The following is a 14,871-nucleotide window of genomic DNA, read 5'->3' as shown; positions in this document are numbered from 1 at the left end:
TGTATTACAACTGTAATTATTTCAAAATCCCGTTGATGTCTTTGTAGGATAAAGCGGTGCCCTCGTTATAACCACAGTGTAACATTTATACAATATAAAGTATTTTGAAACAAATAAAACTAGCGTGTGATTTGCCACAGTGCCGTTTAGCTAAAACTGTTCTATTTCCAACCGCAAACGGCATGCGTTCAGTTTGTCCCTCTGCGGGACCCGTACAGCCTGGAGAGCTGGAAGCAGCCGTTTGAATGTTCGGCGCGTTTTAACTGCAGCAGCTGTGTTAACTTGTGACAGAGAAAGAAAACGCAGGTAACAAAACATTTATTTGCTAAATTATTATGTTTTCTGGCTCAAAACACAATTTAAGACAACTTAAATCGGACTGTCGCCATGTTTGTATGAGTAACTTGTCGAATGATATAACGTTAGTGTCGTTAACTTTGCAATTGACGTTAACGTTACTTTTAGCTTTATTTATGTTAAGTTTGGTCGCTAATATGTCTCCGCCATGGGTTAATTGTTCACTAAATTGTGTGATAGTGTTGAAAAACAAGTAACTTCCAAGTCAGTGTCGTTTTGCTTTTACGTTTACAGCTGCCAAGCACCGATACGATTCTCCATTTACAACGCCATTAGTGACGTGCTAATGCCAGCCTCCATTCAAAATTTGGCCTTTATTGTCGTGTTATGTCGTCGTAGACAAAGACAGCTGTATACGTAGTAAACGAATCAGATATTTCATAATATATTTCGGTGCAAGTTTGTATCATGTAGTGTTACATCAAGTAATTTTTACTTAGGTTCCCTGTTGCATTTCCCTTGGTCAGCTACTGCATTAACAAACACACTAAAGGAAATGCACTTGGACCCATTTAAAACGTTTGTAGTGTCGAGTTAGAGGAGGTCCCATAATGTAGTTTACCTGTATCCTCTAATGTTGCTCAGCATAATGTCATGCCTTTGATTCATTTGCTGTATCCAAATATGCTTTCTCATGTTAATCATTTTATTGTTTGTTTTCCTTGGACAGAATGGCCTCCCTTGCCACACTCAGCGATGAGGGCTCATTCAAGACCCCTAAAAATGTAAGAGTGAAGAACTTTGTAAGCAACGGAGGGACCCCAATCACCATCCCAGCCTCACCTTTCATGAAGAAGTTGGGCTGTGGGACTGGAGTCAATGTTTACCTTATGAACAGGTGTGTGATGTTGTCTGATTTAAAGGTACAGTGTGTAGGGTTTAAGGGGATATGTTGGCAGAAATGGAATATAACATAAGTATGTTTTCTGTGGTGTATAGTTACCTGAAAATAAGAATCGTGCTTTCGTTACCTAAAAAAGGACATTTTATCTACATAGGGAGTGGGTCCTTGTCTGCAGAGATTACCATGTTCCACCGCCACGACAAACCAAACACTGGCTCTAGATAGGGCCTCTTGCGTTTTTGTGTCGGCCACCTTAGTTAGCAGCTTCTCTTCGATGAGAGCATTGGAGAAACCCACTGTGAAACTTCTCTATCCAGTGTTTTTACTGGGTTAAAACACCAGGTCTGTTTGATTTTGGAGAGGAAGAGACCTCTGCAAATAATTCAGCTCATGGTAAAAAAAAAACATCCTGAACGTCTGGAACTTAAGCTGTCAGAGAAAAAGGGTGAGCTTGCATTAGCAGTGCTGGGCTAGTGGCCCATCTCCAATATGTGTCAGAGATACACTGAGCAATGAACACTGAAGGAATTCTGACTAGGAGTTCATATTTGGCACACAGAAGTTTCAGCTGGTTGCAGTCTGTAGTCCTCACTGCTAGATGCCACTTAATCACCACAAATCTTACACACTGTTCATTTTAAAATATAAATGATTAAATACTTGGTTTACACCTCACCTACCACCTGTCTCCTCCTTTTTCATCTTTCCTCTCTCTCTACACTTGTTTCAATATTTCTGTGCTGTATTCATGCCAGTTTACTGTGGCTTTGTTCATAAATAATATAAAAGCATAAGTTAAATTTCTAAAAGGGTCTGTTTCCGTTCAACATTCTACCAAAAGGCCCTTCATTTAAAAAATATTTTGGCCTTCATCCCTCTTGCCTTGCATTGTTTATTTCATGGAAAGAATAAGCAGACAGCTTCTGAAAGAAGAGACGCTAATCATTTATTTTTTAATCATTTTGTCATGATGGATGGTGTTTGTGCTTTTAATTAGCAAGGCCACATTAAATTGCCAAATGTGTGCATGGAGTTTCATGCATTAGAATACAAATTATTTGAGTTGAAATAGCTTCACCATGACCTTTCATATCCATCTTCAGTATAAATTGTTAAACAGTGATGTTTTCCAGGCTTCCTTCATGTGAATGTTTTCATGTCTGTGTATAAATATTATGTTTTGCTGATTAAATTAATCCTAGACAGGGGAAGTTGAATGCATCCCCCTGGGCTGTCAAGAAGATCAACAGCAAGTGTGCAGCCAAACAGGTGGCGGTTTACCAGAAGCGCCTGAACGAGGAGGCAAAGGTCCTGAAGGGAATCAATCATCCAAACATTGTTGGTAAGACATGACAGCACTCTCACAGCACAGTGGCGAGTATAACAGACCTAGTGTTATGTTCTTCAGAAGAGCAGTCCCTCTTTGTGTCTCTAGAATCAATGTGAACCACAGGAACACATTTGATACTTTTACACTTCACATACAAACTGCAGAGTCACAGCTGATGATTATGTTGATAAAGGCCTTGCAATATTACCCCAAGGGAACAGCAACAAAACTCAGTTACATAATTCACCATCATTTTCTTTTACATCTGTTTTCTAAATTTTAAAACCTTCAGAAAATAATAACCCAAACAATTATTGTCTTGCTGGTCACTTGCTTAAGATTCAGTTTGAGTTGAGTTCAGTTTCAGTGTTGACTGATGCAACAAGAATGGAATAAATTACTCATTTACACTGACTTTATTTTGTGCTGTCGTAATCAACGTAATTGTAATATTGTGTTACATTCTGGTTTGTTAATTCTGTATCCTTATCCCACCATCAAGGGTTTCGTGCATTCGCCACGGCCAAAGATGGATCAAAGTGTCTGGCGATGGAGTACGGAGGAGAGCAGTCCCTCAATGACCTGATAGAGAAGAGGAGAGAGGACGGCCTGAAAGCTTTCCCTGCTGCCGACATAGAGAAAGTGGCTCTGCATGTTGCTCGTGGCCTTCAGGTAACTCACAGACTCTTTTCTACCTGGTGTAATATAGCTGGATCAATTACAGCTGGATTAACTTCACGCCTGTATCTCTGTATATCCATGAAATTTGATCTCCCATGACACACTGTACACATCAGTCACTCTTTCAAAGTTATGTCTTGTCTTTTGAAATGTGTAGTTGACACCTGTGTCTGCTCGTCAATCATCCAGTATCCTGACATTCATTTTATGACCAAAGTGTTGCTATCTAACCTGCCTGCAGTGGTTGAAGATTTACTCAGATCCTTTACTTAAAGGGATAGTAAAGATAAAGAAAATCAGTTTAAGGCCATGTCCACACGGAGACGAGATTAGGTGTATCCGCAATGTTTTTTTTTTTATCCTATAGACCTTTCGTAAACACGGAACCAGCGTTTTAGGAGCCCAAATACACCAACTTTTGAAACCGGGTCCCAGAGTGAAAAAATCTGAAGATGCCACCTTCGCGTTTCCATATTTACAACACAGTACGCCTCTTTTCTGAAACGATGACACCATAACCCCACTTCTCCCTTAACCCACATGTGCTAGTCAACATTCCCCTGCAGTTTTGTAATCAAGTGTGACCCTAAGTAACAGCTCTACCTCGTCGTCAGTCCATACAAAGTGGACTCCTCTGACATTTGTATTTTCCGCCATTTTCTTCTTCGTGTTCGTTTATTGTTTTATGCGCATGCTCCATTTCTTATTCTCTGTTTTTGGTGTACTTTGTGGCAGCGTTGCAGTGCCACTTACAGGCCTTGCATATATACTACAGCGTTTTCAGTGGCTTCATGTTTACGTACACATATCTTGAGATGATTCCGTGTTTATGGAAAACTTTTAAAAAACGAAATCGGTTCCGTCTTCGTGTGGGTATAATATAAGTGTATACTATTTTACTTTGTTGTCAGACAGCCCAGAACTGAAGATGTTATATCGCTCTCTTCAGAGCCACCAGACTCCATTGGCAAAAACAGTCATTTTACCTCGCTGAACACAGGAGCTGCTGGTCTACTGCTGCATCTATCTGTAATTTATTTATGTTACTGTGTGACTATGATGAATCCAAACTAACTCTTTAAAACATCAAAGTCACAAGATCACACAAACAAACAGCAGACTGAGGCAGTGGTAGACCAACAGCTTCCATGTTCAGCACGGTAAAATTACTGGTGGCCTTGAAGAGAGCACAGATAACTTTCACTTCAGTTCCCAGTCAGAAAGAGCTGTCTGGCAGCAAGGTAAAGAAGTGAAAATATTCCAAATATATCATATACTTAGTGACACTTTTATTTTAGGTGACTAAAATACATTTTGTTGTTGACCCTGTCAACAATAGTATATTGCTTAGCTTCCATGTCAGACTCCTGCCCTCTTCTCCAAACTGAGGGGGCTCTGACCATTAATTACTATAGGCAATACACTGACAATAGATAAGTACTTCATACAACCCCACTTCAAAAAATACAAACTAGTAAAGTAAAAGAAGAAGAAGTACCACACTGAAAAAAATACTGTTACAAGTAAAAGTCCTTCATTCAAACAGTATTAGCATCAAATATACTTAAAATGCAAAAGTAAAACTACTCATTATGCATAATAGCAAATTTCAGAAAAATCTACATATATATTAATGAAATACAATTACTGATACCCTAGTGTGTACATCACTTTAAAGTTGCAGCTGGTGAAAGTAGTGGAGCTTGTTTTTTTACTTCACACTGCCCGGTAGCTTTTGAGTTTCATAGTAATACTTCATACTTCCATAGTAATATAATAATATGAGTCCATGTGTGAATATGTATTTGTGTGTAGTTAGGGGTTACCTGAAGGGTGTGGACCTAACAATTAAAAGAAAAAACAAGTTACAGCTCTGACTTTGAACTTATATTTAAATGAAACACACAAAAAGCACATTTTATTTTATTTTCTGACCTCTATTTATGCTTTGGCATTAATTGGTTGAGTCACATGTCAAGAAAAAGAATATGATTTTAATAAAATATCCATGGGAAACCATAGTCAAAAACCACTCACAGCGCCAGTGGTTCATTCTTTCCCAAATCATATTTGTCTCCTCTCAACATCAGCCATCTTTTAATTTAATTTCAGAAATGAGGATTGTTTAACAAAGCAAAATAAACACAGAAGGACGTTGTTAAGCCTTTGTTTGTTTCTCCCTACAGTATCTCCACAATGAGAAGAAGCTGCTGCACGGCGACATGAAGTCATGTAATGTTGTCATCAAAGGAGACTTTGAGACCATCAAGATCTGCGATGTCGGTGTGTCTCTGCAGCTGGACGAGAACATGAGAGGTAACGAGTGTCTTCATGTCATTTATGATAAAAATCAGCCAAGAAGCCTTGATGAGAAAATGCAGCATTGTACTCTGTGTGATGGGTGGGGGCAGGGATGGTTGGAGCACAGAAAGCCTCCCACAGTGCCCAGTTTATACACAACAGCTTATTAACAATAAACTGTGGCTTGTACTGTATGTCCTCGAAAGAGTTTCAGTTGCAGACATACATCGGTGAACAGGAGTAATATGGCTCTTGATTTTGTTCCTGTGTCTACATTTTCAGGTCACACAGTCTTATTTTTAAAACACTATCAGTTAACTGGTAATATCTTGAGCAGTAGAAAAATTATTAGTCAGTTTTGAGCCTTTAATAGTAGATTTAAAGCCGTTGTTGTTGTTGTTGTTGTTGTTATTGTTTTTTTTCCCAACAGTATGATGCAAAAATGTGGAAATACAGAAAATCTGCTTGCAAATTTTTTCGCTTGACAACTACGCACACCAGGTCCAGTGTGAATTATCCACATCGCTGTGTTCCATTTTTGTTAAGAAAAAGAAAAATGTTTCCTCCTAAATCGTGCCGCCACACAACAACCACCTATCATTCCAGACAGAGAATGTTATCTTGAAAACAAATGTCCATTGCTCTGAAATCCCATCTCTGCAAAAAATACACTCTCCCAGCAGGTACAAAGATTCATGGAATAAAAGATAAAGTTCGCACACCAGAAGCTGCTCCTTGCACAATTTATTCATGTGTTACGTTTCGGCCCTTCATCAGACAGATGTCTGATGAAGGGCAGGGGCCTTACTGTGTGTTTTTAATAGTTATTGGGAAACAATTGTGGTCGATGAAGCAGAGAAGAAGTTACTGATTATCAGGCTTTGGATACACAAACAATACTAGTTAAGTTCAGTTCAGTTCAGTATGTGTGCGTGTGTGTGTACAAGTGGGATTAATCATGGATTAAAGCACAGAATTGGCAGAAAACATTTGAGTGGAAACGACTGTTTACAGCAGCTGATTAACTTTGTTCCTGTGCCCATACAGAAACATTAAGTCGTCAGTCTCTCATGCTTTAACTCTTCTCATACATACATGTCATTAGCAGTGGAGGTGTCTTCTATTTTGAGTTTAACTTAAACTAATTGCAAACCTCTGGATCTTGCTTCGTTGATGTGATTGTAAAATGGCCCAGAAAAACATGAGCTTCTTGTTTTAACAGACAAATTGAATGTTTTGCTTTGTAATTAAATTGTCATCTAGTCCGATTAGGCTTTAATTAATGTTTTTTCATCTGTGTGCTCAGTGTCAGACCCAAAGGCAGAGTACATCGGTACAGAGCCGTGGAAACCCAAAGAAGCTCTGGACGAGGGCGGAGAGATCACTGACAAGGCCGACATCTTCGCCTACGGTCTGACTCTGTGGGAGATGATGACGCTTGCCATGCCTCATCTGGAGATGCTGGAGGATGAGGACGAGGAAGAGGAGGATGAAGGTGAGCCACTCATAGACCTCAGGAAGCCCTGAATTTTGCACTCGTCCACATCAGTCAGCTGAATTGTGTTCTTATTCTACAGATCAGTTACAGTTTTGTCACAGTTTCAATGTAATTTTCGGTTTCTTCAGGAGCCATGTTCCTACTGCAGTTCAGTGTAACATATGCTTTAAAGCTGTACTTGCATGTGGTGTTTTTATGGCATACTAAACTGTGACATTTTAATGACTTTTATGACATACTCAACAATCACATTTTTGGATTTTATTTTATGACACACAAGATCATGACTTCTCTTTTTAATGACAAACTATATGATGACATTTGTGGCTTGTTGTTATTTTTGTTTTTTGACATACTATACAATGACTTTTTTTATGACACATGAGAGTATTACTTTTTTGTTTATTTTTTTATTTTTAATTTTTTATGACATAATGACCTTTATAAAATCCTGTCCTGTGACTTTTTATGGCATACTATACTGTGGCTTTTTTTGACATAGTACACTATGACTTTTTCATGACATACTATAGTATGACTTTTTTGACATACTATACTATGACTTTTTGACATACTATACTATGATTTTATGACATACAATACCATGACTTTTTTATGACATAGTATACTATGACTTTTTTTCATCACATACTATACTATGACTTTTTTGACATACTATTCTATGACTTTTTTATGACATACTACACTGTGACTTTTTTTTGACATACTATGCTATGATTTTATGACATACTATACTATGACTTTTTATGACATAGTATACTATGACTTTTTTATGACATACTATTCTGTGACTTTTTTGACATACTATAGTATGACTTTTATGACATACTATTCTATGACTTTTTTTGACATACTATACCGTGACTTTTTTGACATACTATTCTATGACTTTTTTATGACATACTATTCTATGACTTTTTTTGACATACTATACTGTGACTTTTTTGACATACTATACTATGAGTTTTTTATGACATACTATTCTATGACTTTTTTTGACATACCATTCTATGACTTTTTGACATACTATAGTATGACTTTTTTATGACATACTATACTATGACTTTTTTATGACATACTATTCTATGACTTTTTTGACATACTATACTATGACTTTTTTATGACATACTATTCTATGACTTTTTTTGACATACTATTCTATGACTTTTTTGACATACTATAGTATGACTTTTTTATGACATACTATTCTATGAATTTTTTGGCATACTATAGTATGACGTTTTTATGACATACTATTCTATGACTTTTTTGACATACTATAGTATGACTTTTCTATGACATACTATTCTATGAATTTTTTGGCATACTATACTATGACTTTTTTATGACATACTATACTATGACTTTTTTGACATACTATTCTATGACTTTTTTTGACATACTATACCGTGACTTTTTTGACATACTATACTATGACTTTTTTATGACATACTATGACTTTTTTGACATACTATTCTATGACTTTTTTATGACATACTATTCTATGACTTTTTTTGACATACTTTACTATGACTATTTTCATGACATAGTATACTATGACTTTTTCATGACATACTATTCTATGACTTTTTGACATACTATGACATACTTTACTATGACTATTTTCATGACATAGCATACTATGACTTTTTGACATACTATAGTATGACTTTTTCATGACATACTATTCTATGACTTTTTGACATACTATAGTATGATTTTTTCATGACATACTTTACTATGACTTTTTTATGACATACTATACTATGACTTTTTTGACATACTATTCTATGACTTTTTTATGACATACTATTCTATGACTTTTTTTGACATACTATACTGTGACTTTTTTGACATACTATAGTATGACTTTTTTATGACATACTATTCTATGACTTTTTTGACATACTATAGTATGACTTTTTTATGACATACTATTCTATGACTTTTTTGACATACTATAGTATGACTTTTTTATGACATACTATTCTATGACTTTTTTGGCATACTATAGTATGACGTTTTTATGACATACTATTCTATGACTTTTTGACATACTATAGTATGACTTTTTTATGACATACTATAGTATGACTTTTTTATGACATACTATTCTATGAATTTTTTGGCATACGATAGTATGACGTTTTTATGACATACTATTCTATGACTTTTTTGACATACTATAGTATGACTTTTTTATGACATACTATTCTATGACTTTTTTGGCATACTATAGTATGACGTTTTTATGACATACTATTCTATGACTTTTTTTGACATACTATTCTATGACTTTTTTGACATACTATAGTATGACGTTTTTATGACATACTATTCTATGAATTTTTTTGACATACTATAGTATGACGTTTTTATGACATACTATTCTATGAATTTTTTTGACATACTATTCTATGACTTTTTTGACATACTATAGTATGACTTTTTTATGACATACTATTCTATGAATTTTTTGGCATACTATAGTATGACGTTTTTATGACATACTATTCTATGAATTTTTTGACATACTATAGTATGACTTTTTTATGACATACTATTCTATGAATTTTTTGACATACTATAGTATGACTTTTTTATGACATACTATTCTATGACTTTTTTATGACATACTATTCTATGACTTTTTGACATACTATAGTATGACTTTTTTATGACATACTATACTATGACTTTTTTGACATACTATAGTATGACTTTTTTATGACATACTATTCTATGACTTTTTGACATACTATAGTATGACTTTTTTATGACATACTATTTTTCTGACATTCTATTCTATGAAGTTTTTGCCATACTATAGTATGACTATTTTATGACATACTATTCTATGACTTTTTTATGACATACTATTCTATGACTTTTTTGACATACTATAGTATGACTTTTTTATGACATACTATTCTATGACTTTTTTGGCATACTATAGTATGATGTTTTTATGACATACTATTCTATGACTTTTTTTGACATACTATAGTATGACTTTTTTATGACATACTATTCTATGACTTTTTTGACATACTATAGTATGACGTTTTTATGACATACTATTCTATGACTTTTTTTGACATACTATTCTATGACTTTTTTGACATACTATACTATGACTTTTTTATGACATACTATTCTATGACTTTTTTGACATACTATTCTATGACTTTTTTATGACATACTATTCTATGACTTTTTTTGACATACTATAGTATGACTTTTTTATGACATACTATTCTATGACTTTTTTGACATACTATTCTATGACTTTTTTGACATACTATTCTATGACTTTTTTATGACATACTATTCTATGACTTTTTTGACATACTATTCTATGACTTTTTTATGACATACTATTCTATGACTTTTTTGGCATACTATAGTATGACGTTTTTATGACATACTATTCTATGACTTTTTTTGACATACTATAGTATGACTTTTTTATGACATACTATTCTATGACTTTTTTGACATACTATAGTATGACGTTTTTATGACATACTATTCTATGACTTTTTTATGACATACTATTCTATGACTTTTTTGACATACTATATTATGACTTTTTTATGACATACTATTCTATGACTTTTTTGGCATACTATAGTATGACTTTTTTATGACATACTATTCTATGAATTTTTTGGCATACTATAGTATGACTTTTTTATGACATACTATTCTATGAATTTTTTGGCATACTATAGTATGACGTTTTTATGACATACTATTCTATGACTTTTTTATGACATACTATTCTATGACTTTTTTGACATACTATAGTATGACTTTTTTATGACATACTATTCTATGACTTTTTTGGCATACTATAGTATGACTTTTTTATGACATACTATTCTATGACTTTTTTGACATACTATAGTATGACTTTTTTATGACATACTATTCTATGAATTTTTTGGCATACTATAGTATGACGTTTTTATGACATACTATACTATGACGTTTTTATGACATACTATACTATGACTTTTTTATGACATACTATTCTATGACTTTTTTGACATACTATAGTATGACTTTTTTATGACATACTATTCTATGACTTTTTTGACATACAGTACAGGCCAAAAGTTTGGATATACCTTCTCATTCAATGCGTTTTCTTTATTTTCATGACTATTTACATTGTAGATTCTCACTGAAGGCATCAAAACTATGAATGAACACATGTGGAGTTATGTACTTAACAAAAAAAGGTGAAATAACTGAAAACATGTTTTATATTCTAGTTTCTTCAAAATAGCCACCCTTTGCTCTGATTACTGCTTTGCACACTCTTGGCATTCTCTCCATGAGCTTCAAGAGGTAGTCACCTGAAATGGTTTCCACTTCACAGGTGTGCCTTATCAGGGTTAATTAGTGGGATTTCTTGCTTTATCAATGGGGTTGGGACCATCAGTTGTGTTGTGCAGAAGTCAGGTTAATACACAGCCGACAGCCCTATTGGACAACTGTTAAAATTCATATTATGGCAAGAACCAATCAGCTAACTAAAGAAAAACTAGTGGCCATCAATACTATAATAAATGAAGGACAGACATAACGTAAAATTGCAAAAACTTTAAATCTGTCCCCAAGTGGAGTCGCAAAAACCATCAAGCGCTACAACGAAACTGGCACACATGAGGACCGACCCAGGAAAGGAAGACCAAGAGTCACCTCTGCTTCTGAGGATAAGTTCATCCGAGTCACCAGCCTCAGAAATGGCAAGTTAACAGCAGCTCAGATCAGAGACCAGATGAATGCCACACAGAGTTCTAGCAGCAGACCCATCTCTAGAACAACTGTTAAGAGGAGACTGCGCGAATCAGGCCTTCATGGTCAAATAGCTGCTAGGAAACCACTGCTAAGGAGGCAACAAGCAGAAGAGATTTGTTTGGGCCAAGAAACACAAGGAATGGACATTAGACCAGGCAACAAGCAGAAGAGATTTGTTTGGGCCAAGAAACACAAGGAATGGACATTAGACCAGTGGAAATCTGTGCTTTGGTCTGATGAGTCCAAATTTGAGATCTTTGGTTCCAACCGCCGTGTCTTGGTGAGACGCAGAAAAGGTGAACGGATGGATTCCACATGCCTGGTTCCCACTGTGAAGCATGGAGGAGGAGGTGTGATGGTGTGGGGGTGTTTTGCTGGTGACACTGTTGGGGATTTATTCAAAATTGAAGGCACACTGAACCAGCATGGCTACCACAGCATCCTGCAGCGACATGCCATCCCATCCGGTTTGCCTTTAGTTAGACGATCATTTATTTTTCAACAGGACAATGACCCCAAACACACCTCCAGGCTGTGTAAGGGCTATTTGACCAAGAAGGAGAGTGATGGAGTGCTGCGGCAGATGACCTGGCCTCCACAGTCACCGGACCTGAACCCAATCCAGATGGTTTGGGGTGAGCTGGACCGCAGAGTGAAGGCAAAGGGGCCAACAAGTGCTAAACACCTCTGGGAACTCCTTCAAGACTGTTGGAAAACCATTTCAGGTGACTACCTCTTGAAGCTCATGGAGAGAATGCCAAGAGTGTGCAAAGCAGTAATCAGAGCAAAGGGTGGCTATTTTGAAGAAACTAGAATATAAAACATGTTTTCAGTTATTTCACCTTTTTTTGTTAAGTACATAACTCCACATGTGTTCATTCATAGTTTTGATGCCTTCAGTGAGAATCTACAATGTAAATAGTCATGAAAATAAAGAAAACGCATTGAATGAGAAGGTGTGTCCAAACTTTTGGCCTGTACTGTACTATACTATGATTTTTCATGATATACTATAGTATGACTTTTTTGACATACAATACTATGACTTTTTTATGACATACTATACTATGACTATTTTCATGACATAGTATACTATGACTTTTTTGACATACTATAGTATGACTTTTATGACATACTATTCTATGACTTTTTTTGACATACTATAGTATGACTTTTTTATGACATACTATTCTGACTTTTTTTGACATACTATAATCTGACTTTTTTTGACATACAATAGTATGACTTTTTTATGACATACTATTCTATGACTTTTTTATGACATACTATTCTGTGACTTTTTTATGACATACAATACTATGACGTTTTTATGACATACAATACTATGACGTTTTTGACATAGTACACTGTGACTTTTTTATGACATACTCTTCTATGACTTTTGATGTACTATACTGTGACTTTTTTGACATACTACACTTTTTCATGACATACTATTCTATCTTTTTTATGACATACTTTACTATGACTATTTTCATGACATAGTATACTATGACTTTTTTGACATACTGTTCTATGACTTTTTATGACATACTACACTATAACTTTTTTATGACATATTATTCTGACTTTTTTGACATACTATAGTATGACTTCTTTATGACAAACTTTACTATGACTATTTTCATGACATACTATAGTATGACATCGTATAGTATGTCATTAAATTCATAGTATAGTATGCCAAAAAACATTATAATATATTATGTCAAAAAAAAGTCATAGGATAGTATGTCAAAAAGAAATCATGGTATAGTTTGTCAAAAAAGTCATAGTATACTATGTCTAAAAAAAGGCATAGTATAGTTTGTCAAAAAACCTCATAGTATATGTCAAAAAAAAGCCAAAGTACTGCAGTCATAAAAAAAGTCATACCACAGTTTGTTGTAAAAAAAAAAAAAAAGTCACAGTATGTCCTATACTAAATACATACCATACCATCACTTTATGACATCATATTAAGACACACAAAGTCTTAATATATTGTGTTATAGATGTCACATTATGTCATAAACTAGGGACAAATAATCATAGGATGCCATTAAATCCATCCAAAAAAAAAAGACCAGTATAACAGTGTGTTAAAATCTTGCAATTGTATTACAGAGGACTCGATGGAGGTGAGCTTTGATGAGGATGCCTACTACGAGAGGTTGGGCACGAGGCCAGCCCTGGATGTCGAGGCACTGGGCAGCTCATACCAGAGGATGGTGGAGCTTTTCTGTCTCTGTACAGAGGAACACCCTAGGAAGAGACCCTCAGCTGCCCAGATCGTCCAAGCTTTAGAGAGCAACGCCCCACTGGATAAAATGCCCAGTGAGGTGATTGTTATTGATTGATTTACACAGATTATTTAGCTTTTTGTGGTCAGGGATTTGTATCAGAAATTGCAGAGTAGGATAAAACGACAGAGGATTCAGGGCAGTTTTTTGTTTTAGTAATTTAGAAGCTCCAGGAAACGTTAACGTGGAGACCAATCTAGCCTCAACGTAAAAACATGTCAGTCACTGGTTAAAGTATCAGCTAACTGACATGAATGACTTACAAAAACTCTTGTTGTCTCTGTACTATTCATGTTCATCTGCTGACACTAAATAGCACGTTAGTCTGTCATTTGTTTGTCTCATCTATGCTCCATGTACGTCAACTTTTACTGTAAATGTTTTACTTTCTGTACCTCTCAATTCTTGACATTTTCATGTGTTTCAGCACTGATGTAAACTTCTTGAGCTGTCCTGTGTTTTTGTTTTCTGTTCATTACCCTGCATATATTCTGCTGACCTGTCAGTGGCTATGGTATAATTGTAGGTACAGTAGTAGATTGTACTGCAGCTCTGATTGGTTTTAAAAATAAAAAACATGCATACCAGTTGCTTTTAAATCTGAAATTTAAGTTTTTTAAATTATTATTGTATTAAAAGCTTTAAAGCAAATTATTTCATGCATTGCTGAGGCCTGTGATGATCAAGTCATGTTAGGTTTTGTTGTTCAACCTTTACCATTTGACTG

At 35.0% G+C, this 14,871-nt stretch overlaps 1 protein-coding gene across 1 annotated transcript; it reads left to right on the top strand.

The window, feature by feature from the left end:
* Nucleotides 1–215: 215 nt before the first annotated feature.
* Nucleotides 216–14,743, top strand: pbk (PDZ binding kinase). The gene is made up of 7 exons (XM_049590824.1): nt 216–306; nt 1,028–1,195; nt 2,404–2,543; nt 3,034–3,203; nt 5,399–5,528; nt 6,820–7,008; nt 13,969–14,743. The coding sequence occupies exons 2-7, from the start codon at nt 1,029–1,031 to the stop codon at nt 14,199–14,201; spliced, it is 1,029 nt and encodes a 342-aa protein (XP_049446781.1). The 5' UTR covers nt 216–306; nt 1,028; the 3' UTR covers nt 14,202–14,743.
* The last annotated feature ends 128 nt before the right edge of the window (nt 14,744–14,871 follow it).

The sequence above is a fragment of the Epinephelus fuscoguttatus genome, linkage group LG11 (genome assembly GCF_011397635.1).
Source record: "Epinephelus fuscoguttatus linkage group LG11, E.fuscoguttatus.final_Chr_v1".
Taxonomy (NCBI): Eukaryota; Metazoa; Chordata; class Actinopteri; order Perciformes; family Serranidae; genus Epinephelus; species Epinephelus fuscoguttatus.
The sequence above is the reverse complement of the archived record's forward strand: the minus strand, read 5'-3'. Positions and strand labels throughout refer to the sequence as shown.